This window comes from Micromys minutus (genome assembly GCF_963924665.1).
Source record: "Micromys minutus genome assembly, chromosome: 3".
Classification (NCBI taxonomy): Eukaryota; Metazoa; Chordata; class Mammalia; order Rodentia; family Muridae; genus Micromys; species Micromys minutus.
In genome coordinates this window covers 79291616-79318200 of record NC_137972.1, presented here as the reverse complement: position 1 = coordinate 79318200, position 26585 = coordinate 79291616, and the positions used below count along the sequence as shown (strand labels likewise).

The 26585-nt window shown below is 42.9% G+C and overlaps 1 protein-coding gene across 7 annotated transcripts in view; it reads left to right on the top strand.

The window, feature by feature from the left end:
* NTRK3 (neurotrophic receptor tyrosine kinase 3) overlaps window positions 1–26585 on the top strand; it is a gene marked incomplete at its 3' end in the record, with an annotated part of 361952 nt that overhangs the window by 89008 nt on the left and 246359 nt on the right. For all 7 annotated transcript variants that reach the window (XM_080914000.1, XM_080913999.1, XM_080913997.1 and 4 more), the window contains exons 4-5: window positions 10789–10857; window positions 25685–25842. In XM_080914000.1, coding sequence (XP_080770126.1) covers window positions 10789–10857; window positions 25685–25842 — 227 coding nt within the window. The remainder of the gene's footprint in view (window positions 1–10788; window positions 10858–25684; window positions 25843–26585) is intronic.

Genomic DNA, 26585 nt, shown 5'->3' with positions numbered 1-26585 from the left:
AAAGACCCTCCTGTGGATATCAGAGTCAGCGAAGGGTCAATAAGAAGAGAGCCTTTAATTTTCTCAGCAGAGTTGATTCATCTATTTTTGGTGGGTTCAGACTGAGATTGTGGGTGAGGGTGCAAATCCACGTGAATGAAAGCTTGCAGGCGAGTGTAAATTTGTGTGTGTTTATGGTGTGTGGTAATGTGTATGTAGTATTTGAATGTGTGCAGTGTGCCGATGTGCCGTACTCCTGTGTGTGCCTGCAGCGTGGGAACATACGGTTCCCACTTCCCAGTGGGAAGAAGCAGAAGCCACACTTGCTGCAGCTGGGATCATCTTTGCTCCTTGGCCTTCCTCCTGCTGTGTCCTCTTTGTTCTTATACCATGGCTGCTGAGAAGGAAGAACTTCGCTCTCTTGTGTCTTTGGAAATTCATCTCTTCAAAGGCAAAAGGAATATTGGAAGACTTCAGTTAAATTTGCCGTGCATCTGTTGAACTTGGGTTCTGGTACTTTAAAGGGTATAAGATCAAGAGAAATAGGTCTCTGTTTCCAATGAAAACAGTATGGTGGGCGTGGCAGTAAACACACAGCTGATATTCAAAGTTGACAGTCTGAGATGTGGGCAGTGGAAAAATGCCCATCCGAAGTTTAGTCAGGAGAGAGAAGAGGTTGAGAAGATGTCAGAATGCCAAACACAAGCTGTCCTGTAGGATGAGAGCATGCAGTGTGTAGGAAGTGCAAGGTGCAGTGATGTGCTGGAGAAGGGCCAGCATGCTGTCAGGAGCAGCTAGCACAGAGATACCATTCTGTTTATGGTGAGTTTTCAGGGCTGTGTATGACATAGAAATAAAGGCTGAAGGGAGATAAAGGGCCATAAGAATCAACAGGAGGTTGAGGTCCTCTCAGAAACATTTGGATTATAAGGCAGACTTTATACTTAACCAAGTGGGACAAGAATTCTGGGAGAGTCCACCATTTTGTTCCCAGCTGGTCTGCTTTGTATGTAGCCAGGGTTTTACTCAGCATGGGAAAGTCATGGTCCCAAGCTTCCAGCCTTTGGGGATGTTAGAAACTGCTCAGTGAGGTGGCGACAAACAATGGGTGTACTTTCTTTTCTATTGAACTTGCTCTCGACAGCTGGATTTGTGGACAGTGTTGTCCTGACATGACTTTGTAAGCTAGTAATTATACTTTTCTAGATGTTGACAGCTTTTCCAGATGTTGTCACCAAGGCCACCAGTCAACAACTGGGCTTCACTGATGGCAGAGAGTTCTGCCTTGAACATCTGTGGCTACTAAGCACTTGAAGAGTGGTCAGTCCTAATTGAGATGTCCTTTGAATGTCAAATGCACATTTCAAAGACTTACTACAAAAAACAATAACAACATCAGAAGAAAAAATATCTCAGTGGCCATTTTGATACTGATTACAGGTTGAATTGATTGATACTTCTTTCCACCATTTAAAAATCACATTAATAGAAAATTTCAGCAGGCATATGGGTCCTTTGTTTAATTTCTATTGAAGAGTACCAGTCTAGATTATTGTGATAATGTATACATTTAATATCAGTACTTGGGAACCTAATGAAGGAAGGCTGAGAGTTCAAGGTCAGCCTAGTGTATATAGCAAGACACTTGTCTACAAACCAACCAACCACCCACCCACCCACCCACTAACCAACCAACCAACCAACCAACCAACCAACCAACCAACCAACCAACCAAGAGTTAGAGATATCTCAGTTGGTAAAGCACCTGCCTTGTAAATAAAAAGACCTGATTTCATCCCAGAACCCAAATAATATCAGACAGGTAATGTATAGTTTTAATTCCAGAGTTGGGGAAGCTAAGACAGGAGAATCCCTGGGTATGTCTGGAAAGTCAGCCTACTCTATTTGCCCAGTTACAGGCCAGAGCAACACATACATACACACATACACACACACACACACACACACACACACACACACACACACACACACACACACACACACCAGAAAAGCAGGCAGGAAGGGAATGAAAGGAAAAGATAGAAAAGGAGAAGATGCCAGCCCATTACAGACTTTTGTTGCATCTATTTGACTCTAATACTCTAGTGTTACTGTGATCTGTATCAGTTATCTGTTGTTGCTATAACAAACTGAAACAGTTGGTGATATAAGGCAATGCAGATATAGTATTTTATACTTCTGTGACGTCAAGTCTGCAGTGGGTCTCCATAGTCTAGAGTTAATGTGTCAGCAGGGCCCTGGTTCTTCCTGGGGATGGGAGAATCTCTTTCTCAGTGCTTGCAGATTTTAATGGCCATACACATTCACAGCCCCTCCTTCACCTTCAAAACCAGCATCTTGTCCTTTTGTGCCTTGCTCCCCTGGCCACATTTTTCTCTGACCTTCTCTTTTCCTTCTTCTTCCCCTTAAATGCATATTTGTATTAATTCTTTGGGAGTTTCAAACACTGCATCTGGATCACAGAAACCACTTTCTCCAAATCCTCTCAGATACAACCCTCTTTCCATACCCTCCCAACTTGGTGCCCACAGTTTCTTTTGGTTTCTTTTATAAACTCACTCAGTTCGCTTTGTGCTGGGTGTACATGCTTGGATGTGTGGCCATGCACTGAAATGTGCTCCACTGTATCTATAAACAAAATAGCACTTCTCTCTTAGAAGTCATTCCCTAGGGCTGGGACTTAGTGACTGCCTCAGGTCTCAGTTCTGGAATTTTATGTGGCTTAAACCTGCATAAGCCTTGTGTCTACTTTAAAGGGCTACTGTGGTTACATTTGGACAACAACGAAACATAGGGTAATTCTCTGGTGTGCATGGCCCATACCGTTCACTGCCTCTACAATGTCTCCTTTGTTTATAAATGAACAGTGTGTGTGTGTGTGTGTGTGTGTGTGTGTGTGTGTGTGTGACAGATTCTGAACGTGGGTATCTTTGGAAGTCTAATATTCTGCTTAGAATATGGCCATAGGCAATACAAAGATAGGAAGAATGGCTGCTTTCCAATAAAACAGCAAAAAAAAAAAAAAAAAAAAAAAGACCGCCAGCCTGCTGGCTGGGGCTTGCCAAGTCTCTGTCTAGAACTGCGCTCACTAAGTATGTGATGAGGGCGTCTTTTCTTGGTGGATGTGGTACAGAGAAGGGTCTGTGGTCCAATAAGTTTGAGAGAGTCAGTAAGGTAGGTACTTCCCTCAGTTAAGACCCTGAGAAGTTCTGTAATAAATAAGCCTCTTGGATTTTCTGCAATAGAATGATTTGTCAAATATTATGATACCCCTACCCCCCATAACACTAGTGAGCATACTAGACACTTAGATGCTCAGGAACCCACCCTTGGAAATCCTGACCTAGCCCAGAAGAGGGCAATTGAGAGAAAGCTGCCTCCAGTCTCCTGATGTAAGGTCAAGACTCCAGGCACGTCACTTGAGATTTGATTAGAAAAAGCATTTTGGCTTCATTAAAGTTCATTAAATGAGCCATCTAGTTTAATTTAGCTGAATAAAAATGGCTCAGATGGTTTTAACCCCCACCCCCTTTTACAACAATTTAATTGAGGCAAAAGCAAATATATCAGTGATGTAGAAAAATATTTCTTGGCCTTGAAGAGGAAGCTTGGGCATCAGTATCCCTTCGTGGGCGATGGATTTTAAGGGGATGGGTTGTAGAGTTTCCTCAGAGCTATCCTTAGGTCCTTGTGATGAGACCCTCCCCCTAATGCTTTCCCTGTTGATCTCAGTGCATAGAGTCACAGAGTCAAGACCACAAGGTGTCAACTTCTGGCTCTTGAGCAAGTGGTTAGTAAAATGTCAGCTTCATCTTTCTCCCGTAATGTTTTCCTGTTTAGGAAGCTCTATATATGGTTTGGTGCAGCAGCAGGAGATTCTCCTTGTTAGATATTTCTTCTTGTGTTTTCAGTATTTTCAAAGGAATTCCAGTATGGTGTGTCGGGGGTGTGAATGCTGTGGTCTGAGTGTCGGTGCTCCACAAATTCATTTGTTGAGCTCCTCATCTCTAAGGTGATGGTTAGGAAGGACACCATCAGGATGACATTAGGTCCTAAGGGTGGAGCCTTCAGTAGTGCATATCAGTCAAATATGGCATATCAAATTGCAGTAAAAGTGGGTACCTCTCCTCTTATTAAGTTGAAAGAGGCAATCTGGTATAAGGAAAAGGGTCCCCAAACCAGGTGAATGAGTCCTAGATAGCCCTTGCTCCCACTCTTAGGAGTCTCACAGGAAGATTAAGCTATATAACTACAATATATATGCACTCTTTTATGTGGGGTGTGGGAACAAGAAAAAGGGGGAAGACAGAGAGCTCAGGAGGTGTTAGATCTTAAGGAAAGGAGAGACACGTCTTTCAAAAACTGCCTCTGTTCAAGAAATAGCTAGGGTTTGCCTTGTGATGTTTCCAAATGGCAGGCCGCAGACGCGAAGCTGTAGGATTGGGAGGGGGTTTCTGGGTAGCAGAGCTGAGTGCACAGAAAACTCATGATGCATGGAGGGGATGTCCTTCAGTAGCTGCAGAATGAATCCTCCAGGAAAATCCAGCAGCAGTGGAATTTGTCTTGGGAATGTGAGTTGAAAATCTTTCTGGTCCTCTGTTTTTCTATCTCACTAATCTTTTGCAGGAGGAATCTGGAGGATACCTAGGGGCTTAACAAATGGACCAATAGAAGATTGGATATTAGCAATTGGAACTTGTCTGGGAGGCTGGTTCATGTGTGATCATGCATATACAGTGTGAAGGATGACAGAAAACCATGGTTTGGAGTCCTTCCCAGACTCAAATTGGTTGTCAGGCCCTTGGGTCAAATGAAAGGGCTGAAGATGTGTATATTAGCTTTCTAGGCCTACTATAACACAACACCACAGCTCAAGTGACTTCAGCATTTATTACTTTATAGAACCGGAGGCTCGGGGTCCAAGTTTAAGGGTATCCCAGATTTGCTTTCTTTCAAGGCCTCACTTTTTAGTTTGTTGGTGGCTATATTCTCCCCATGCTTCTCCATGTTCTTTCTTCTGAGCACTTCAATATCCATAAAGACACGAGTCAAGTATGACGATCCTGAATGTCCACCTAGAGTTTTAGTCACTGCTCTATAGGCCTTAGCTCTAAGTGTTAAAATTCTTAGGATTCCAATATGGAAATTTATAGGGCAGGCACCATTTCATCCCATGACCATTGAAGTCCAATCCTATGTTAGAGTGGCTGAGGTGATGCAGAGGTGGGGTTGAGCATCCTAGAGTTGGAAAGAGAGCCAGCTGACAGAGGGGTCTGTGATGCTGATGTGAGTGGTTAAAACTGACTGGTTGTCCAGGTTGGTGGTTCCTGGGTAGATCCGAAGGGTTTAAAGCATGAAGTCTTTACTTTCTTTAGCCGTCCCTAATGCAACAGAGCAGTAAGACATACTGTCTGCGGACTCTGTTTCTACTAGAAGTCCTATTGTGTCTAGAAATCTATCCTGCTTTTAGTCCAGGAAGTCCACCAGTCTCTGACCTCAGAGTCTCCGTTGGTGGGTTCTACTGTCCCCCTTTCAAGTTTCAGGGTATGAGTTTAAGGCCATGGGAGAACTCCTCTAGTTGTCTTCTCTTGACAGGAGGGTCCATTTTGCTGACACTTTCATAGGCTAACAGGACTCCTAGGCTAGAGGGTAATTACCATTCACAGGGCTCCACTCCTGATAAATAAAGATGGGATATCTCCTTAGGATGGTGCAGGGACTATTTCACCAGAGGACCTATCTACCAGACAGAGTGGTAGATTGCCTCAGAGGATCCCTGTTTTTCTGCATGGTTAGTGTAAGGAAGGCTATCTAAGGAAGGCCATCTCAGCACTGTCTCTCCACAGGGTCCAGAATGTGGCCATATGTGTTCAGTTTTTGCTTCTAAAGCTCCCACCATCCCTATTTATTGCCCCTGGACCACAGAGTCTGGCTGGGAGGAAGCCAGGTATGCAGAACGAAATTAATGGCTTTGTTTGGGAGTCTCAGATTAGAGAGAGAGACAGGGGAGAGGAAGAGGGAGAGAGATAGAAAGAGATAGAGACAGACAGAGACAGAGAGAGACACAGAGACAGACACAGAGAAACAGAGACACAGAAGAAGATAGAGACACACAGAGTGAGAGGAGAAGATATCATGGAGTTTGGATTTGGGAAAGTATTTGATGCCTCATCTCATAAAACCTCACTCACCAAATTAATTCAATGATCAGGTGGCTCAGATGCTGGCCACTGACCCAAGCAAAAGTCAGAGGCAGATGACAATGGATCTGCCAGGGAGGAGGCACCAGGAGGAGGCTGCCGTGGGGCTCGGAGGCAGGGTGACTCTTAATTAAACTCTTGTCTGATGAGCAGCATAACCAGAGCATCAATAACTGCTGACAGATGGATCCAGGTGAGGTGTCAGCAAGAAGGAAAACTGGGGCAGTGAGTTTGGTCTATCCGGATGCTGATGCCCATCAACACCGCAGACCTCCATTTTTCCATCTATCCTGCATCACGAGAATGCATAAATGCCCAAGAGGGCAGGATAGCCAGAGGATGGTACACCCTGCTTGTGTTGGTGAAGTGTATGGTTGTCTCCAGGCCTGGGTATTTCTATTGTGTATCTAGAGCAGTGCCCTGGGTACGGCTGCACAGGTTAGATGCTGCACTTTTTCTGGGACTCGTGTGGCAGTGTCTTTGTATGTGGAATCGTGTGCGAGGGCGCATGTGTTCGAGGGTGCATGCGTGTGTGTGGACAGTGTATGAGTAGTGCTTGAGAAGTCTAAAGAAATTTCTCCTCCAGATGGGGCTGGACAGGTGGAGGAGGAGTGGGCTGGAGATGAAGCCACACCCCTGTGGAAGAACAAAAGCTCATTCCCTTTTACTAGGTGTCCCAGGCCCCCAGCTGTCTTTCCCATGTAATAAGGAGGGGGATAATGCTATTTCTTATTCTTTATTTGCCCAGAGTGCCTATGATTTTCTTTCTTTCAGAATCCAATTTTCTCTTGACATTTCTGCCTATTGTAGCAAAGCATGACCTTTGTAAGAGGACATGGCTGGAAGCCTGCTTTCTGCCTGGGGCTCCCCGGAACTCCTGGCAGTCTCTCTGCTTGTTTCTTTCTCATAAAGGAGCTAGTATACCTGGGCCAGTCCTACCTCTAGGGTGGCTTTTTTTCCACCAGAAGCCTCTTTGGCCAGTGGCCTGTTTTATCCGGAGCCTGTGTCTTTAGGCTCAGTGAGCATGGGAATCCCTGTGGGCTGCCAGTCCTTGGCTTCTGCAGCATTGGTTGTGTTCAGTGGAGCTCTGGAGAAAACTAGGGACATAAAGGTGCAGGCTGGGAATCTTTCCAAATTTCTGTCAGAATTCCCTTGTGAATTTGGGAGTTTGGGGCTTGTTGTTTAATAGTGTGTGTGTGTGTGTGTGTGTGTGTGTACACATATAGAAGGACATAGGTCAGCTTTGGGTGTCATTGTGTCATCTCTTAGGAGTCATATGCACTAGTTGTGTGCTTCAGAACTGCTAGCTGGATGGCAGGCTTTAGTATCTAGCTACCTATTTCTACCACTATAGTGCTTGGGTTACAACTTGTGCTGTACCTGGCTTTTGATGTGTATTCTGGGAATCCATCTCAGGTCCTCACGCTTGCATGACAAATACTTTACTGACTAAACTATTTCCCAAGTCCCACTGTTCAAGTTTTACACCCAGAGACGCTATACTTACCATGCCTAGACAATATGCAGGAGAAACAGAGACAGTTAAAAAAAAGGCTTCTACCTGGGTGATCCAAGCACTCAGATTTGTTGCAACATCACACAGGCTAATAGCGACCAAGTCCTAGAGACTGTTACTGAAACTTGTGGCCTCTGATCTCAACTTTTGAGCTCCAAGACTGCTGGTTATATTTGGTCAGTGGCTCTCTGGGAAGTTTCTGAACCCATTGCTGCATTCTTTTTAGCAGGAGTGTTTGCTTTAGGGAGATTGCCCTGGGGTTACCTTAAATGATCTTGATGCAGTTATTGTATAATCCATGTTCTCTTCACAAGTGGATAGTGATAGAAGTTTGTAGGAGTAAGCCACCGGAGCTTTGTGAAGCAGAACATGATTATTTTCATATCCTGAGAAGTATGGGACTTCTTGGTATCATTGAGTCTCCCTGGAGAGCTCTGTGGACTCAGTTAGGGAAAAGAACAGAGCAGCAGACTTTGGAGCTATCTACAAGGGATTGCTTTCCTTTCTGTAGCAGTACCCTGAACCCTCAGCATTACCAACAACATCCTAAACCATCTTAGAAAAGTCAGTAGGTTTAATGTAGTGTAAAAATCCAGCCATCTTATCACAAATATAATGCAGCTAAGGAAAATGAGTGGGGGTGCCCTGTTCCTTAGCTGTTCTTATGTTTGAATATCTGTTTTTGTTTCATACTCAGTACATTCTCAGGTCTGTGGGTCTCAGGACAAACCATTTTTTTTTTTCCTGATAGACTATTTGATTTCACTCCCTGGGTATCTAACAGACATCTTAAGCTTAATGCTTTAAAGAAGCAGGAACTCTTTTGTCAATACCTTAACTTTTATTGGTAGATGTTACTTGTCAAAAATTATGAGTTTATGTTCACATTTTTATATAGCATGTAACATATGAGCTAATTATATCTATGTGTCATTACCTTCTCTTAAGTTTCCTCTGTTATCTGATCCAAGAGGATGATTTTGGTCTCACTTCCCAAATGTAATTGGTTAGTTGGCTTCCTCATCTTACTAAATGCCTTACTAGTCACCAGTGGATTCATAACTTTCTTTGTTGTGTGACAAAATAACTTGCCATAAAAACTTAGGGAAAAGTATTTTGACTCATGGTTTCAGAGAGTCCATGGTTTCTTCATTTCGCATCCTTAAGTACTGTGTCATGGTGGTGTGTGGCAGGCTGTTCAGCTCTTGATAGACAGGAGGCAGACAGTACTACAAGAAGGGGTCGGAGGCAATATGTTTCCAAGGACCCATCCCTAATTTTCTGTCTCCTCTAGGTAGGTCTCACATTCAAAAGTGTTTCTGACCTATCAAAATAGTGTCACCAACTAGGAAAGAAACATTCAAAATATGTGTTTTTGGAGGATATTTTGTATTCAAACCATAACAGCCACCACTCAATTCACTGTCCTCTTTCCCAGGGCAAGTTGCATGTTTTGATGGCTTTTCAACACTTACCTTTAACCCACCTCTCCTCATGTTCTTCTCTTCTCTTCTCTTCTCTTCTCTTCTCTTCTCTTCTCTTCTCTTCTCTTCTCTTCTCTTCTCTTCTCTCCTCTCCTCTCCTCTCCTCTCCTCTCCTCTCCTCTCCTCTCCTCTCCTCTCCTCTCCTCTCCTCTCCTCTTCTCTTCTCTTCTCTTCTCTTCTCTTCTCTGTTCTTTCCCCTCCCCTTCCCTTCCCATTTCCCTTTCCCACCCCTTTTTTCCTTGCTTAGAAGTTAGTTGAGGTCCCCTAAATAGCCTGCCAACTTCACTTCTTAGTTTCCCATTCAACAAAAGAGGTATTTAATTAACAACACATTACTCCTAAGAGCACCCATCACTTTCTATTGTTCTTTGAAGTAATACCAGTCTTTTCCCAATGTCTGTGGATGTGGCATGAATCCCCGGCTTGCTTACCCACAGGGAATCTCTGTAATGTCACTCCTGGATGGGTGTCTTCCTGGCTCCCAGCTCATTCATATATATATATTGACTGGGTCCCATGTTACCTTCTCACCGAGTGAAGTAGTCTTCCTCCCAATTACTCATGCCACTTTGTTTGAACTCTGCTTTCTGCCTACTTAGAACTTTATATCTTTCCATTTTTCTTGTCAATGGTCTACTCCTCAGCCTCAGCATAGCCTATATCTGTCTCTTCTACAGCAAGTAGAAGTCATCTAAGCATAAGTGCACATGAAAGCTTATGTGTGTGTTTGCACTTGTGCACGCATGTGCATGTAAATAGGAGACTGTGTTTGCTTTGTTACCTATGTGTTTAATAGATACAAATATACACATGTTCATGCAGGGATGAATATTTATCTAGATGGAATCAGCACCACATTTGTTCCCATCAGCAGTGGAGTACATTGTTCTTGGATTGCCACTGCATTTCTCAAGGTGTCTAACTACTGTCTTTAAGGGCTGTTGCCACATCAAAAGTTTTTTGTTGAGCCTGGAAAAGTAATAACCCTGGACATGTTTCTTCTTTTATTCAGAAGACTAATGGCTGCTCCCTTCCCCTGTACATCCTAATGAGTACAATTAAATAGCCATTAGGAGAAGAGATGTGTGAACAAAAGGCTGATGTCTTGATGTCTCAAATGGTCAGGTGTTCTGGGGGAGGGGCAGGTAAAACGAATTTATAAGAAACCTGAAGATTTCCTGCCTGTGTGGATATAAAAGATATTGTGAGTTTGGCTATCCACAGAACCATTGTCTAGAGAAGTTTGCTGCAAACAGGCTCCCTGAGCATTTATGAAAAGGCAGTATGGAGGAGTAACAAAGAGAACCATGTTGTTTCTTGGATGTATAAAACTATACCCTTTATAAAGGCTTTAGCATCCTCTTCACAGCTGCCCCATGGTCTCAGCTCTTAGCAGCTATACCGTCAGCAATGTATATCATGGTATGTAATGATCATTACATAGCTACATCATCAGATCCATCAGGTAGACATTAGTAAGAAAATGAAGCAGAGCAGAGCCTGCCTCCAGATGCCAAGTTCTCCATCGAGGGCGTTCCTGATGTTGGATCTGTCCTTTAACTACCCCTTTTATTTGTCAATTTTACAGAAATTTGTCAAGTAACCGGCTCACCACACTCTCCTGGCAGCTCTTCCAGACGCTGAGTCTTCGGGAATTGTAAGTTCGGAATCGAAGACTTTGTCCAGGTGGCGGAGTGCCGGTAATGGTTGGGTGGGAAATATCAAGAGTGTCAAGAAATGGAGCTACCTGGTGACTGGGCTGTTTGGGTTGGATGGCATTTGAGTATACCATGTTCAGGGACAGAGAACCCCCTCCCTTATCTCTGGACTTTACTTCTGATGCTGTTGCTAGGCACACTGTTTTGAAAAGACAGAATCTCATCTTTTACCAGCATTTAGTTTTGTGTTTCTGCAGGTAATTAGCAGTAGCAGTTTTAATACTTATAATAATAAGGATCTCAATTTCTAATAAATATTTGCTTTACATAACTTTGTAGCTTTACTGGGTATGCCTTTGCTTATATGAGCTTAGATTTACCACTACAAGAGTCATGGGACATAGTATCCTTTTTGTGCATCTTGTGAATTCTGAGTCCTAGACACTTGAGAATCAATTATAGTTGCATTGAAAAGAACTCCCATAACTGATACTTGAATATGGCCTTCCAGTTTCAGATTGTATGGCCTTTATAGTGCTCATGATTTCCTGTCGACTTATTTGGCTTGTTGTCTAGGCATTGTGAGCATGGGAGAGAGCATGTCTTTATTTTATTTGTGTGTGGACTGTTAGCTCTGCTGCATTCCAAGGCTGATCAATGCACTCCTACCCCAGCCAGCCATTTTGTGCAAACAGATGTTGTCTGCATGAGTGAAAATTCGTGACCATTGCTGGGGAAAATAACTCATGTTGCTGTGTGAGTCATCAGGGTCATCTCTGTGCATGAAGGACAGCGTATTATGGTGAGGGAATAAATCAAGGAATAAATTGAAATGGAATTAAGGCATGGATGGAGTTAGGGAGGCTGAGCTTTAGAGACACTGTTCATGTGTTCCTTTTTATGTGGTGACTCAGATCCAAATTCCCTGATTGTGAGCACAGTATTTACCAAGAAGCAATGACCTTGAACCATGACCTTGGATCTCTGCCTTGGCTACAGGCCTTTCACCTTCTTTATCTACCTGCCCAGTTATAAGCTTGGTCTTCTCAGACCAGTTGATATAAATAAGAACATTTACATCCCAGTAACCCATAACCCCTGGCAACTTTGCATATTATCCTTGTCCCCATGGCTTTATTTCTTACATGATATTTTCCAAAGCCATCCCAGGGACAGATAAGGAGAAGTTTTCACTTTTAAGGTGTTGCTAACTGGGATTTGTGGTCATTTTATTACGTAGAAAGTAAAAACAGAGTAAAGACTCACACAGAACCATTTGATGTAAATAAAAGGGGTTATCAAGAAACCTGTACCACATGACACCAAAGATATTTTAACTCTAGGAAATGCAATTTGAGTAAAATCTTCGTTATTCACCTTGAAGACACAGGGATTTCAAATAACTTCCGGTATTGTCTATAGCACCACACCAATCCAAAGATATCATGACAACCTATTAAAAAAAAAGAAAGTTAAAAACAGAAGGATCAACAGTTTTAGTTTAGCCTGGGCTATATAAATTACGGGCTGCACAATAAAATCTAGTCTTTTATAAAAAGAACGTTATTAGAGTATATTTCTTTTCTTAGTATTTTGTGACACACACACACACACACACACACACTCACACACACACACCCCACATGCTCTCCAGTCAGGTTACTAATCTGATAGTCTGATATGAGCACCAGTAGGCCCAATGATTAGAGTTCTTAGTCCCATCTGGTTGAGACTTGAGGATGCTAGTAACACCTCCTATCATAGCTAATGGGAGGTAAACAAAATCTTGCTTATAAAACATTCTCCCGAACATATTATGTCACAGACCTCTAATATCAGAGCTGTTGTACTTGGTGCATTCTATTCATTTCCTCCTTGGGCTAGATGTAACTTAATGGAGGAGGGGTAAGTTGGTATGGCCACGACAATTATTACCACCACTGATTTCCAGACCGCTACTTCCTGTCAGGCACTGTGACAAGGAACCTATTATATTATGTATGCTTTTTAATAGAATTTAGTTTTTAGGACAAATCTGTAAGGTAGGAATTCTCACTAGCACTCCACATTGCAGGACAATGAGTTGCTTAGTAAGGGAAGACTTTTGTTTCAAGTCACTCATTAGAAAAATGGGCAGACTGAAAATCTTGGACCCGTGCTTAACTGTCCCAACTGCTTTTCAGCCTCTTTTATACTTATCAACATGGGTGTGGCTATGACCCTGTCAGGTTTCTCTCTTTATCAGTTACATATCATTGTAATGGCATAGATAAGTTATAACATTCCTCTTTTAGGTAAAAGGACACTGATGAGACACAAGGTAAGAGAAGATGGGTTTGTTTAAGCTTACAACAGAGAGGATATTGCCCGTCATGGTGAACAAGGCATGGCAGCAGGAGTGGGGCAGAAGCTTCTGCAGTCGGGGATCAGAGAGAGACTAATGCTGATGCCCTTATCACTGTTTCCTCTTTGTTCAGCTCAAGACTCTAACCCATGTAATGGTGCTGAACACATTTAGGGCATGTCTTATCCCCTCCATTAACCCAGCCTACAAGCTCCTTCAGATATATACTCAGAGGTATGTCTCTTAGGTGATTCTGAATGCAGCCAAATTACAAATGATGAAGCAGGTAATAGGTACTTTTCTCTTTCTGAAATAAAACACCATGAGCAGTGGAACTTATAAAACAAAGGGTTTATTTGGGGCTGATAGTTTCAGTGGGTTAGGAGTCCATCACCAAAATGGCATGGAACATGATGGGAGGCAGGCAGGCAGGCAGGCAGGCAGGCAGGCATACGTGCATGGTACTAGAGTAATAGCTGAGAGAGATCACATTCTCACTCACAGGCAGGAAGCCAAAGAACACACTGGGGGTGGTAGTGGCCTTTTGAAACCTTAATCCCACCCCAAGACACACCTCTCCCTACAAAGGCACACCTTCCAAATGCTTCCCAAATAGTCACCAACTGGGCACCAAGTTTCTAAATGCCTGAGACTCATAGGGGGCACCTCATTCAAACCATCACAAAGTATAATGACCTCAAACTGATTGGGGGCAGAAGGCCTGTCTTTCTTGCATCTAGTTCTTCTAGGATCCCTGCCCCTTCACATAGGGGAAGACAGAGACAGAACTCCTCAAGAAGATGTCAGGGTCTGCTAAAGGCTGAATTATTGAGAAAATGTTCGGTGTTCTTTCTAAGAAATCGTTGGATGTGAAATCAATTGTGTGCTGCCCCAGTGACCTGCTTCATGGGGATTTAGAAACAGTTGTTCTGTGGATATATATTTAAAGAAAATGTCACATTTCTCCCAGAGGATCATGGGATTCTGCATTCATCTTTGCCTGGGATCAATACAGCGGTGAGCTAGCTGTAAGTTATGGAGGAATGAAGACATTCCTGGCAGTGTGAGTCAGTGTATGAGTGCCACCATGTCCAAACAGTATTTTATTTCTGTCATAGTGTTAAATCAGAAAAAAATTGTAGTGGTAGATGAAGAAGCCCCCCTCTAAGGAAGGATTACCCTGGTAAGGGTCTATTTTTTGAGGGAGAATTGAATGTTGAGAGTGGAAAATTTATCTTTGGGCTGAAGGAACTGCACATTGGCTCTTAGCTGTGGCTATGATTAAAATCCAAACAATCACATTTCCTGGCAAATGGAAGAGGGGGTAGGATTTTCTTGTCTGACTTCTTGATTAGTCCACATGGCTCCATCTGCCATGAGCCATCTAGACCGCCAAGGTCAGCTTGATGGAGCCTGTGGGATAGAGTTTGGGGATGTGTCTGGTACTTTCAGAAAGAGTGTTAGCCTTGTAGGAGAGAATAGCCAGGAGAGTCATGAGCCAGCTGCGTGAGGCTTCCAGTGAGCATCTGCCAAAACAGACTGAGTAAATGGGGTATCTAACTAGTTCTTAGCATGCTTCCTTCTGCCATGAAGGCTCCATGCCTTAACCAACTTCTCTCATACAACACAATTCTTGATGTAACAGTTGATGGTGTAGTTGACAGAGTTGAGGTGCCTCATTAGAAGTGCTGAGTATGCATTTCCATTCGTTAAGGAGAAGAAAGGCATTGAAAAATGAATAAATACAGGGTCCTCACTCATCCATGGAACCCCCTCTTTGAGTTATTTTGCAGAAGGAGGGATGCAAGGTTGAGCCAAGTCACGAAAGTAAACCAGGATCATGTGACTGGTGAATTGGTAGTCTGGAGACTCATATTATGGTTTAGAATGGTTACCACCTGAAGCCATTGTTTCCAAAAATCATTCTCTTCACCCCCCAATAGAGTACCATACTCTGAATGCTCAGCTTGTCCTCCCAGGAGCCAAGATAGCTGGCACCCCTGATTGGAAAACCCCAAATCATTTCAGAGGTCTTGCTGTGTGCCAAGACCTTTCTTGTATTTTTTTTTTTTTTTTTTTTTGTGAGATTGTAATTTGTGAATTTGTAATTTTTGTGAGATTGGAAGAGGACCTTTGGCAAGCACCTAAGTCTTCCTCCAGCTCAGGAAGTGCCCTTCTTCCACATCAAGCTGAGAGTATCTTCTGAACTTTGCTATGGAGTAGCCAGCAGTATTTCAGTGGTAGGTCTGATAGAATCTGGTTTGTCAATGTACTGTGCTCAGGAGTTTCTGCCTACTATTTTTTCCCCCTGAAACTGGAACTGTCTGTCCTAAAATCAGAGCAAGATTCTGAGAGATTGTTGTAGAGATAAATGTTGAATAAAGAAGAAAAGATGTTTGGGTTCTGAATCCCATGGTACTATTTAGGCAATGGCAAGAGACGCCAGAGGTTCATCAGCCCACAAGTTAGAAAGCCTCCAGAAACCCTCTGAGGACCATTAATGCATCTCAAGCAGGCTTCTTTTAATACCCCACAGACATGGAGCAGACATGATTAAAATAGGTTGGAATATTTCATTTTCTTAAAGCAATGTGATAATTACCTTTGTTGTAATTTGCAGATTTAATCGACTTGGTAAAAAACACTCATTCAGTGTTGAAGAAGGTTGGGCTGACCCTGGCATTGTTGTTCCTCCCAGTCTTAACTGCAATCACTGTAAAAGCCCTTAGACAAGACATCTATCCAAAAAATTCCATCACTAACTCTATTGCTGTTGTGGTGGTTTTGGCTTCTTTGTGATTCCCTTTTAACCCACAAAGCATGTAGACACATATACGTGCTAAAGAGAAACAATGTGGAATACACTCATCCCCACTTACAGATTTTAAAGTTGAGTCTTGGAGGATTTTTCTGGCATTTCCATTTCTAATACCTGCCTTATTAAGTCATTGAAAACCTGGTGACTTCAAATGACAAAAACGTTTTTGCTCATCATTTTGAGTTCATAAGTCTGAGTTAGGATGTCACCAGAGCCTCTCTACCTTCAAAGGCTCTGGGGTTTAAGCCCTCTCTGACATTACCAGATACTGGTTGCTTCTTGTGCTTTTGGGTTTGTGGCATCATCCCTGGTATCACCTTTCTCATGACTGACATCCATGCCTCCTTGTTCTTTAGCGTCCTCCAGACCCTTTCTAAAGATACCACCAGTTTTGCAGGTTGATTAGGAACTACCCCAAATCAAAATGATCTCAATATTTTATCATTACTTTGATCCTCTCAACAAAAAAGATCATACTCATGGGTCCTGGGGTTAGGACTTCCACAAATATCCCTGGAAGACATTGTTCAACCCATGACACAGGATAACTGAGTTAGCTTAACTTGCATCTTTCTTTCATGCACTTTCAACACAGCCTATTATCTTGAGGAGGTCTAGGCTGTGCCCTTTGTCTGGTGGGAATTGGCCTTGCCCCCCCCCACTCATGTGGTTGTCCTCCCTCTTTTGTACAACCTGAAACCAGCACTGTATCTGGCAGAGCTGATGGTATGAAGGGGAGAAGGAAACCACCCTAATGATGACCAGAGGGCAATCAATGTTTTCTGAACAGAGCCATGGCCTTGGCTGATCCTGCAAAGTGTTCTTTTGTGACTGTGCCCGAATGAGGCTGAGTTAATCTGTGGGAACTCCCCAGGGCCCTGTGATTAGGCCTTGGGCCATCTTGAGGCCAGGGCTGGGCACCAGTAAACTGTGCCCTGAAGCAGTTGCTTCTGTATTATTCATGGAGCCTCTTGCATTATTGATGGAACACAGAGGAGGGCTCTAAGCTGAGCAAGTCTACCCCAGTAGCTATGGTTGAGACTTCTCTGCTGGGCTTAGACAGTGTGGAAGAAAGGAACCACAATATCCAGCTTAGAGCTAGGACTTTTATGTCTTTCTTGTTTGTCAATCTCTTCTTGACTGTGTATAAAGGTGATTGTGCATTGGATCCATGACATGTGCAAGGTGTCACAGTCTGGAACTTGAAGTGCACTTTGCTAGGATGCCCTCCTAAAAGGAGGAACTATCCCTCCTGCCCCAAAGCCCCCTGTTCCTGAGCACTTTCTAGCAGACTCTGGTGCACAGCAAGGCACCAGATCTTCAGGTACATCCCTTCTGCTGGACAAGGCAGTATAAGCAAAGCCTGGGAAAGAAGGGATGGAAGGAAATGAGCTGTTACTGAGCCAGTGCCTGGCACATCCCAGAGAGCTCAGCTGACTCTTCTGCCAGCCTCAGGATACTTTGGCATGGTCTGCCCTTTGGGCCACTGAGATGCTGGGTTGTGTCCTCACATGGAATCCAAGAAGAGGTTTGACTGTATTATGCTCTATGTGGCTTGAGGCAATACTGCTTAATCTCCTCCCTTGCCTGGTCTTTTTGATGCAGGTAAATAATTTGAATTTTAAATCTATTTAATAATTAATGGTTTCATCTTGTCAGGCAAGCAGCAGGGGAAATCCAGTCTGCTTGGTTCATTTTGCTCATCTTGGAGCATCTGGACTCTCAGTGACATGCAATGGGGTTACCAGGCTTCTCCCCACGTCTCTGCATGGGGAGCCCAAATCATTCCTTTCCAAAGGCTGCCCTCCTTCACATTGACTGAGCACTAATCTTAATTTTCTGCTTTCCTAAGGATACCTTTAGGATCAGGATCAGATGTCCCTGCTTTTTCTATACTGCTTCCTTGGAGAAGATTAGATGAAATACATGTGTAGGACACTATGACAAGAATAATGAAAATACTACTCTGGTTACTCTCATGTGTGTGTGTGTGTGTGTGTGTGTGTGAGAGAGTGTGTGTGTGAATTCAAGTGCACACTGTGACCTCTGGAGCCGGTCAGTCCTCAGATGTCAGTCACTTGTTTTGTGGTATATGGTCTTTTATTCGTTTAGGACTCACTAACTACTAATTAAACTCCAGAGTTCCTGGTTCTGCCACCCCACAGCTAGTCTTGTGAATGTTCATCTGATCTTTCTACATGGATCCTGGGGACTCGAACTCAGGTTCTCATGATTACACAAAATGCAGTTTATCAGCTGATGCATCTGACACATCCCCACACTTGGTGCTTTCTCTTATTTCTCTTTTACTGTTTCTCTCTCCTGTCTTATTTCTCAGCTATATAGACAACATCTTACATAGCTCCCAGGCCATCTCCTTCAAGGCTTTTTGATTCGTTTTCCTTTCTTCCTCTAGGAACTTGACCACTCCCCACCCCTTCTCAGTTTCTAACTTTTTTCTTTCTAAATAATTAATTAATAATTTATTTATTCACTTTACATCCCAACATTAGCCATCTCCTCCTAGTACCTCATCACACAGATCCTCCCCTAACCTTCCCCCCTTCTCTGAAAAGAGGTCCCTGAGTAACATACACACACACACACACACACACACACACACACACACACACATGCACGCACGCACACACACACTAGCCTGCCCTGACCTTCATTCCTGCTGTACTCCATCTGTCCCTGCCTACTCATGCCTTTTCCTCTGCTCTCAGCCCAACATTTCTTCTCCTGGTTAGCTCCCACCCTCTGGAGACCAACAGCCCATCTTTCCTGGTACATTTCCTCCATTTTCACTCTTTCTTCCCCTCTTCTATTTCTTGCCTTTTGCTCTAGTCCAGCAGCACATCAAAGCACGCCTTGCTGTTTGTAGTGTTTGCAGAACCCTTGTCTCGCTCCCTAATTATTGTCTCTGTACTCTTGTGCCTTAATTGGTGGGCCGTGGAAACCTGGAACAGAGTTCCCAATGATCCTCTCAGGAGAATGTAGGAGATAAGGTGATGTTTACTTTCATCATGGCCCCTGAGGTACCATTTGTCTTTTCCACTCTTATCCTCTTCTGAGGGTACAGTGGAGCCTTTGAGAGACTGTATGGTATGGAAGTGACATGGCTTTGATGACCACTAGAGTCTCTGGTGCTGCACACTTTCCTCAGTTTCAATTTATTTATTTATATGTTTAAAAATATTTTGAAATTAAAACATAATCACATCAATTCCTTCTTCCCCATTCATTCTCCCAACGCTTCCCATGATCCCTTCTCACTCCTAAATTGTTGTTATGTGTATATGATTTCACGTCCAAACACTCTATACTTTGTAAACAGTCGGGGATGAAGCTCATCCCTAGGAGAGGTTAATTCTCCCTTTCTCAACAGTCATTAATTGCCTGCAGTTCTTTGTCTTGAAATTGGACCTGGTAAAATTTTCTCCCTTTTGCCTTGGCATATATATTAATATTGTCAGTGTTCAGATCTTTTTAAGGCAGCCATTCACAGGAGACACAACCTCAGAACAGACTTCTTGATCCTCTTGTTCTCACAATTGTTCTGCCCTCTCTTCCTCAGTGGGTCTTAGGTGTGGGAGTCATGTTGTATCATTATCTTTTTGCATTGTGTCTAGTTGTGGTTTTCTGTAATGGTCTTTGTTTGCTATAAAGAGAAGCCTCTTTGATGAGAAGAGAGAGCTACATTTATCTGTAGGTACAAAGATATGTTTTAGAATATAGTTAGGAAGTAGTCTGGTCTAATAAGGGTAGTAGACTCTCTTCTAAGATTTATAACATGGCTGGTTTCAGGGAGTTGTCTAGGGTTCTTGTGCCAGGCATGGTTTCCCTGTTGGGTGGGCCTTAAGTCCAATTAGACAGTTGCTGGTTATCACCAACACAAGAGTGCAGCTATTGTACCGCCAGAGATATTTTAGGGATGTCTTGCCATGCTGATCCTGGTTGTGATTGATAGACATCACAGCAATGTAGGATTACTGATTGATTTTTCTCCTCTGGTAACTTTCATAGTACCAATGGAATACAGATGGCATGAAGGAGGCTTTCAGTCTATATTACTAGTTCTCAACCTTCCTAATGCCCACAGGTTGAGAATTGCTGGGTTAGATCTAGCTCTAATCTTCCAAATCCTGTGCCCTAAGTCTGTGGTGTCTTCTTTAGTAGGGGCAGACCTTCAACCTCTGAGAGGTAAACAAATGTAACAGCAATAGTCTATAGTGTTTAGGGACTCACACCTCAAATGGGGTTTCTCATGCCTGGTGATAGGATTTTGTTAGGTCATCTGTAGTCCTTGTGGGACTCTTGTTAGTACAAGTGACACAACTTTGCTTCATACATAAGTCTTCTTATGGCAGCTATAGAATGATTCCCTACGGTTTTATCGAACAATCTCTGGGCTATTTGTTCCTCCATCTCTTTCCCCTTTTGTCTTGACTTTACTATCCCCTCCCAATTAATGTATCTTCCCTATTTCCACCACCCACTTTCAGATCACTTATATTCTGTTATTTCCTTTAATCTCTCCCCTTCCACCCTAGAGTATAAAAGCCCTTTCATACTTCCTGTTCCCCCCCCCCCCCCCACTTACTGCATGTTGTATATCCACTTCTGAAGATTTAGAGCTCGGCAACTTTTGTCTTTCTGGGTCTAGGTCACTCATTCAATAGGATTGTTTATAGATTCACCAGCTTACTTGCAAATTTCAGAGTTTCATTTTTCTTTACAGCCGACTATTATTCCGTTGTGTTTATGTACCACATTTACATTATCCATTCATTTGTTTAAAGACAGTTAGACTATTTCCATCTCTTACCTACAGTTAATAGAGCAGGTTTGAACATGGCTGAGTAAGAATCTGTGGAGATGGATATTGAGTCCTTTGGGCATATGCCAAGGATGGTATAGCTGGGTCACATAATAATTTCTTTTTAGCCTTTTGATGATTCACTACACTGATTTCCAGAGTGCCGTTCTGCTTTTATTCCAAACAACAGTGGATGAGGGCTCCCCTTTCCCAACATCCCCACTAGGATTTGTTGTTAAACGTTTTGTTGATCTTAGCCATTCTGACTATCTGGGTGTGGGAGAAAAAAATCACATGGTAACATCAGAAGATTTAAAACTTGCCTTTAATAAAACCCAGAGAGAGTAGAACATACCTCAACAAAATTAAGACTTTTTATGACAAATCTGCACTTAGCACTATCCTAAGAAGAACTTGAAACAATCCCATTCGTATCTAGAACAAGATGGCTGCCTATTACTCCCACTCCCTTCTAATATAATGTTCAAAGAAATATCTGGAATAATAAGGCAAGAGGAAGAAACTAAAAAATATAAATAGGAGAAGGCATCAAATTATCCCAGTTTTCAGATGACTTTATATTGTATATAAAGGTTTCCTAAAATTCCACCAGGAACCCTTTAGAAGCAACAAAAGCAATCACAACAAAGTGACAATGTAAAAATAATCAACTCATAAAAACCAGTAGCTTTTCCATACATTGACCCCAAACACGTTGAAAAAGAGATTATAGACACATTTGAATTTCCAGTATTCTTAGATAATAAAATACCTTGAATGTAACCCAACCAAGGAGGTGAAAGAACTCTTCAGTGAAAACTTCTGATGTATGAAGAGATGAGAGGGATGCTAGAAAATGGTGAAACAGCCTATGTTCAAGGTTTAGTAAAATTATTGTTGTGAAAATGACTATCATACAAAAAGCAATTTATAGTTTCTATGCAATTCCAATTCAAATTACAACACTCTTCACAGGAATAGAAAAAAGACACTAAAATTTACATGGAATAAGAATAGAACCTGGATAACCAAAGCAATTCTGAGCAAAAAAAAAAAAAAAAAAAAAAAAAATCTGAGGGATGGCTATTGCAGATTAAATGGCATATTATAGAGTTATAGCAATTCAAACAATATGGTACTAAGATTAAAACAAACATGTAGACCAATAGGACAAAATGGATGACCCAAATATCAACACTTGTAATACTATGTCTATCTGATATTTGACAAAGGGGCAAAAAACACATTGAAAAAAAAGGCAGCATCTTCAACAAATGGTCCTGGGAAAACTTCCATTTCACATGCAGAAGAATGAATTTCTACTTATATCTATCACCTGCAGAAATAACATCTTCAAGTGGATCACAGATCTCATTTTGAAACCCAGAAATGTAATTCTGCTAGTAAAAACAAACAAACAAACAAACAAACGAAACCCATAGGTAGTATCCTACAAGATATTGGTGTAGAAAGGGACTTTTTGAATAGAGCTCCATTAGCCCAGGAACTAAAGCCAACAATTGATAATAGGATTTCATAAAACCAAAAACTGTTTATACAGGCAAGGGATGAATCAACGAAGTGAACAAGAAACCGAGAGAGTGGGAGATAATGTTTGCAAGTTTCAGTGTGAACAGGAGTTATTAAAACAGAAGTTCAGGGACACAGGGCCAGGCCCTACTACCCAGTCTAGCTGTTTCCTGTAGGGGAGTGACAGAAGATGGCCCTCATCAGCAGTGATGTGGCTCCATTCCAGAGCACTGGGTCTGAGTTTCAGCATTGCATTGGCTGCATTCTTTGAGAAATGCACAAACTGTACAACTGCATATGGTGACCCCATGTTCATAAAACATTGTAACTGATGGCCCAAGCTTTGGTTCTTAGCTCCAGTGATTTCCTTACTGCTCTGTAGACAAATTCCAAGTGTCCCAGTGTGCTGGTAAACTCCTCCCCTGTTCATACTGCTCCTTGGCATGAGCACTGTGCTCAGGCTAAAGTTTGCTTTTCTTCATGGCTTCCTTCTACCTTTCCCTTTAGTCTTCTCAGCAAGAGCTCTGGAAGTCAGAACAACAATGTGAGTGTCCCACTGGGCTCTACAGCATTCGCCCAGGGAAGGGCTAGTGGGAAGTCTAATGACAGAAGATTATGTGAGAAGCCCGAGCCTGGAGCATGTATCTTAACCTCTCATATTGTTTTTCTTACTGCTGTGATCAAATAATTCACAGAAGCATCTGAAAGAGGAGTTTATATGTGCTTGTGGTGGTTTGAGGGTACCTTTCATCATGATGATGAGTTTATGATGATCGGAACACAAGATAGCTGGTCACATTGCATCCAGAGTTAGAAGCCAAGACAAGTGCTGACTCCCAGCTTGCTTTCTTTTTATAACTCAGCTCAGGATCTCCAAACCCATGGGTTGGCTTCATGCATATGCAGGGAAAGTCTTCCGTTTTTCATTTAGGCTCCTTACACCCAGAGGTGTGTCTCCATGGTGTTTATAAATCCTGTCATTAAGCTGACAGTGATGATTAACCAGACTTTTGATGGACTTCCCTGTTTGTGAAGGGACAGTAACGGCTACCTGATAGGATTGCTGGGCAGAGCAGATGCCCAGGAAAGGTTGGGTCTCTTTCCATTCCTTTTGTCTGAAAGAGCCTGAAGAACAAGAAGTCATGGAAGCTCCCAGACTGATGATAAGCTGTGTGGCTGTTTGTATGTCCCACCTCTGCTGTTCTCGCCATCAGGAGCATGGTTCCTCTCTCTGAACCCCACTCCTTTCCTGCAAGCTGACAAATGCTGATGCTTGCCTAACTATTTTAGAACATGCCAGTTTGTCAAAAATACCCAGTGCTTAAAAAAATACGCAGTGACCCAAGTGCCTTTCCTCCAGGTGCCAACAGATCGATCCCCTCAATAGACCAGAGAGAGAATCATGTTCCCCTAATGGCCCTGGCATTCAGATTCAGCTTGTGCTCTTTAAGAGTTTGGGGGATTGATTAGCACTCTTCATCACTCTCCTAATACCCTGGTGGAGGAGGGAAGTGACTTCTAAATTACAAGGAGAATCTGTAGAGAACAAGGGCTTTGAACTTGACTCTTTCTCTATTGGCCATTCTTCTTCACTGGGGTGAATGCTCCCAGAGGACAAGGACTGCCCTATTCATCTCTATTAATAGCATTCAACCACAGCCAGATAGCAAGCAGGTGAACAGGTGCTCATTAAGAAGTTATTGAATTCATGAAGGAATAAAGCTGGTCCCACATGGGCTTGGGCTATATCTTGGAAATAGCTAACTACCTATTCCTCCAGTGAACATGTGTTTGGGAAGCAGTCTTAGGTACCATGGAAGTAGTGAGGCACAAAAAAAGGTTACATCTCTAACTTTAAAATCTGGGAAGACAAAGAAACAAACCAATATGAATATTTAAGGTGTTATGAAATAGTAATAAATTCTAGACAGGAAACTGTAGCTAGTGAAGGGTTGAGCATTATCAGGGCAGGATTGTAGTGGCTTTGGTGTAGATGGTGGTCAGAGAATGTTCTGCAGTTTGTTAATGAAGTTAGGGAAGCCATCTTACAGACACATTGGGAGAGAGTCCAGCTGGCAAGATAGCAAGGGCCAAAAATTCCAAGGCAGGTCCAAACCAGTCCCACTAGTAAGTTAATACACATTAAGGTTAGTGTGGCTGGATAAGGACAGGGGGTGAGGGAGGAAGTGACCTCACAGGATGATTGAGAAGTTTAGGTTGAGTGTGGCTTTACTGATGGTGAGGCAGCAGATGACATTGTGGAAGGTGGTGGGGGAACCCAAGGTTTATGGACCTTTAAATTCTAATGCAATTGGAAGCCACAGGAAGATTTTACAGAGATGAACATCTCAACTTGACGTATGTATAAAAGTCTCATAGCCTAGTGACTTGAGTGAGGTGATATTTTTCTCAGAGAAATTATTACTTTTGAAATTAAGTTTACGAATTTAATGCTATTTATTATTGTATTCTTTTGTGATATTACTTAACTTCCTCTTTATTTTACCATTATTGGTATTTTTATTTTACTTGCAAGCATGTGTGTGTGTGTGTGAGTGCCCTGCATGAGTATGGACATAAGTGTATGTAAGCGTGTATGTGCACCTCTGTACGGAGTACAGAAACTCCTGCTGAATGTTTTCCTTGGTTGAATCTGGAACTCTCCAGTTTCAGTTGGTCTTACTAGCTAGCTTGTTCTAGGAATCCTGTGTCTCTGCCTCGTGAGTGCTGGAATTACAGGTGTGGTCATGCCCACTTGGCATTTACAGCATTTTATAGGTCTAAGGACCCAACCTCCCAAGCTCATATTTGAATGGCAAACACTTTATCAGCTGAACTACCCCCACAGTCTCCTTCCCTTACTTTTTAATTTTAATTTTTTACTGGTGTGTATTCAGTATACACAGGGAAGGGACCCATTAAGGTAATCTATTTCAAGTGTAGCGCATTTGCAACCATATTCACTCCCAGATGCCCTTCTCTCTTTTCTCATTGCCAGGGTGCTTTCTTACTCCCATTTCTTTCTCCATCTTTCTTCTGGTTTCATGACTGCCTCTCTATCTGTCCCTGTTTCGCTGTCTTTGATCCTGTCTCTGTCTCTCTCTATCTCTGTCTCCCCATGTCTCTTCCTCTACCTGGTTTTATGCATCTCTGTGAAGTCTAGGATACCCAAGTGAGAGAAAACATGATGACTCTTTATCTGAGTCTGGCTTATTTCCTGGAGGAGCAGCAGGGGCCCATTGGCCTCAGCCCTGGGAGGGAGCTGGGCCATCCACCTTTCAGGGATTCCTTCCCCTCTCTTCTTGCCCACAGGAGACTGGAGCAGAACTTCTTCAACTGCAGCTGTGACATCCGCTGGATGCAGCTGTGGCAGGAACAGGGGGAGGCACGGCTGGACAGCCAGAGCCTCTACTGCATCAGTGCTGATGGCTCCCAACTCCCCCTCTTCCGCATGAACATCAGCCAGTGTGGTGAGTGACCATCAGCATCCCACAGGCCCCAGAGAAGGGGCTGTGCCTCAGGCTGGCCTGCCAGGGCCTCTTTGCCAGCTGTCTACAGCCTTGACCTCTGCACTGGGTGCAAATGAGACTAAACCTTACCCTTCCTGGTCATTTCTGTCTTGAGCCAAATGTGGGAAGGGTAGTCCTAGGAAGAAAGGCAAAAAGGACTCCATGTAAGGTGATCAGATTCCCTTTCTCTCTGAGTCACCTGTCAATCAAACATGAAGTAGTATGTTTTAATGTGCAACCTCTAGGCTTACTATATTGGGAGCTTCTGAGGTGTTTTCTAGAACATCGGCTTCTATGCCCAGCCAGAGACTAGAGAATGGAATCCCTCGTTCCCATGGGAACCGGACACACCAGTTTGTAAGACAGTACCTCATGTCAGTTGAAGCTATAGGTGTGGTCGCTAGAATGGGCATTCCATGAACAGGTGCACCACTCAGACCCTCCTGTGTGGGAGGATCCTGCCGTATGTACCTCAGTTCTTAGTTCAGATGTCTCTGGAGTGGGAGCTGTCAATCAGCTGGGAGTGGGGTTATAGTTAGTACTTTTCACATTGATCTGACAAGAGCGATTAAAAGACAGCATAATTTGGCCCACATTTTGAGGGTATGGCCCATTATGGTGAGGAAGGCATAGCTGCACAGGGCAAACTGAGGCAGCTGGCTACTTTGTATCCTGAGTCAGGATCCGAGAGAAAGATGAATGTT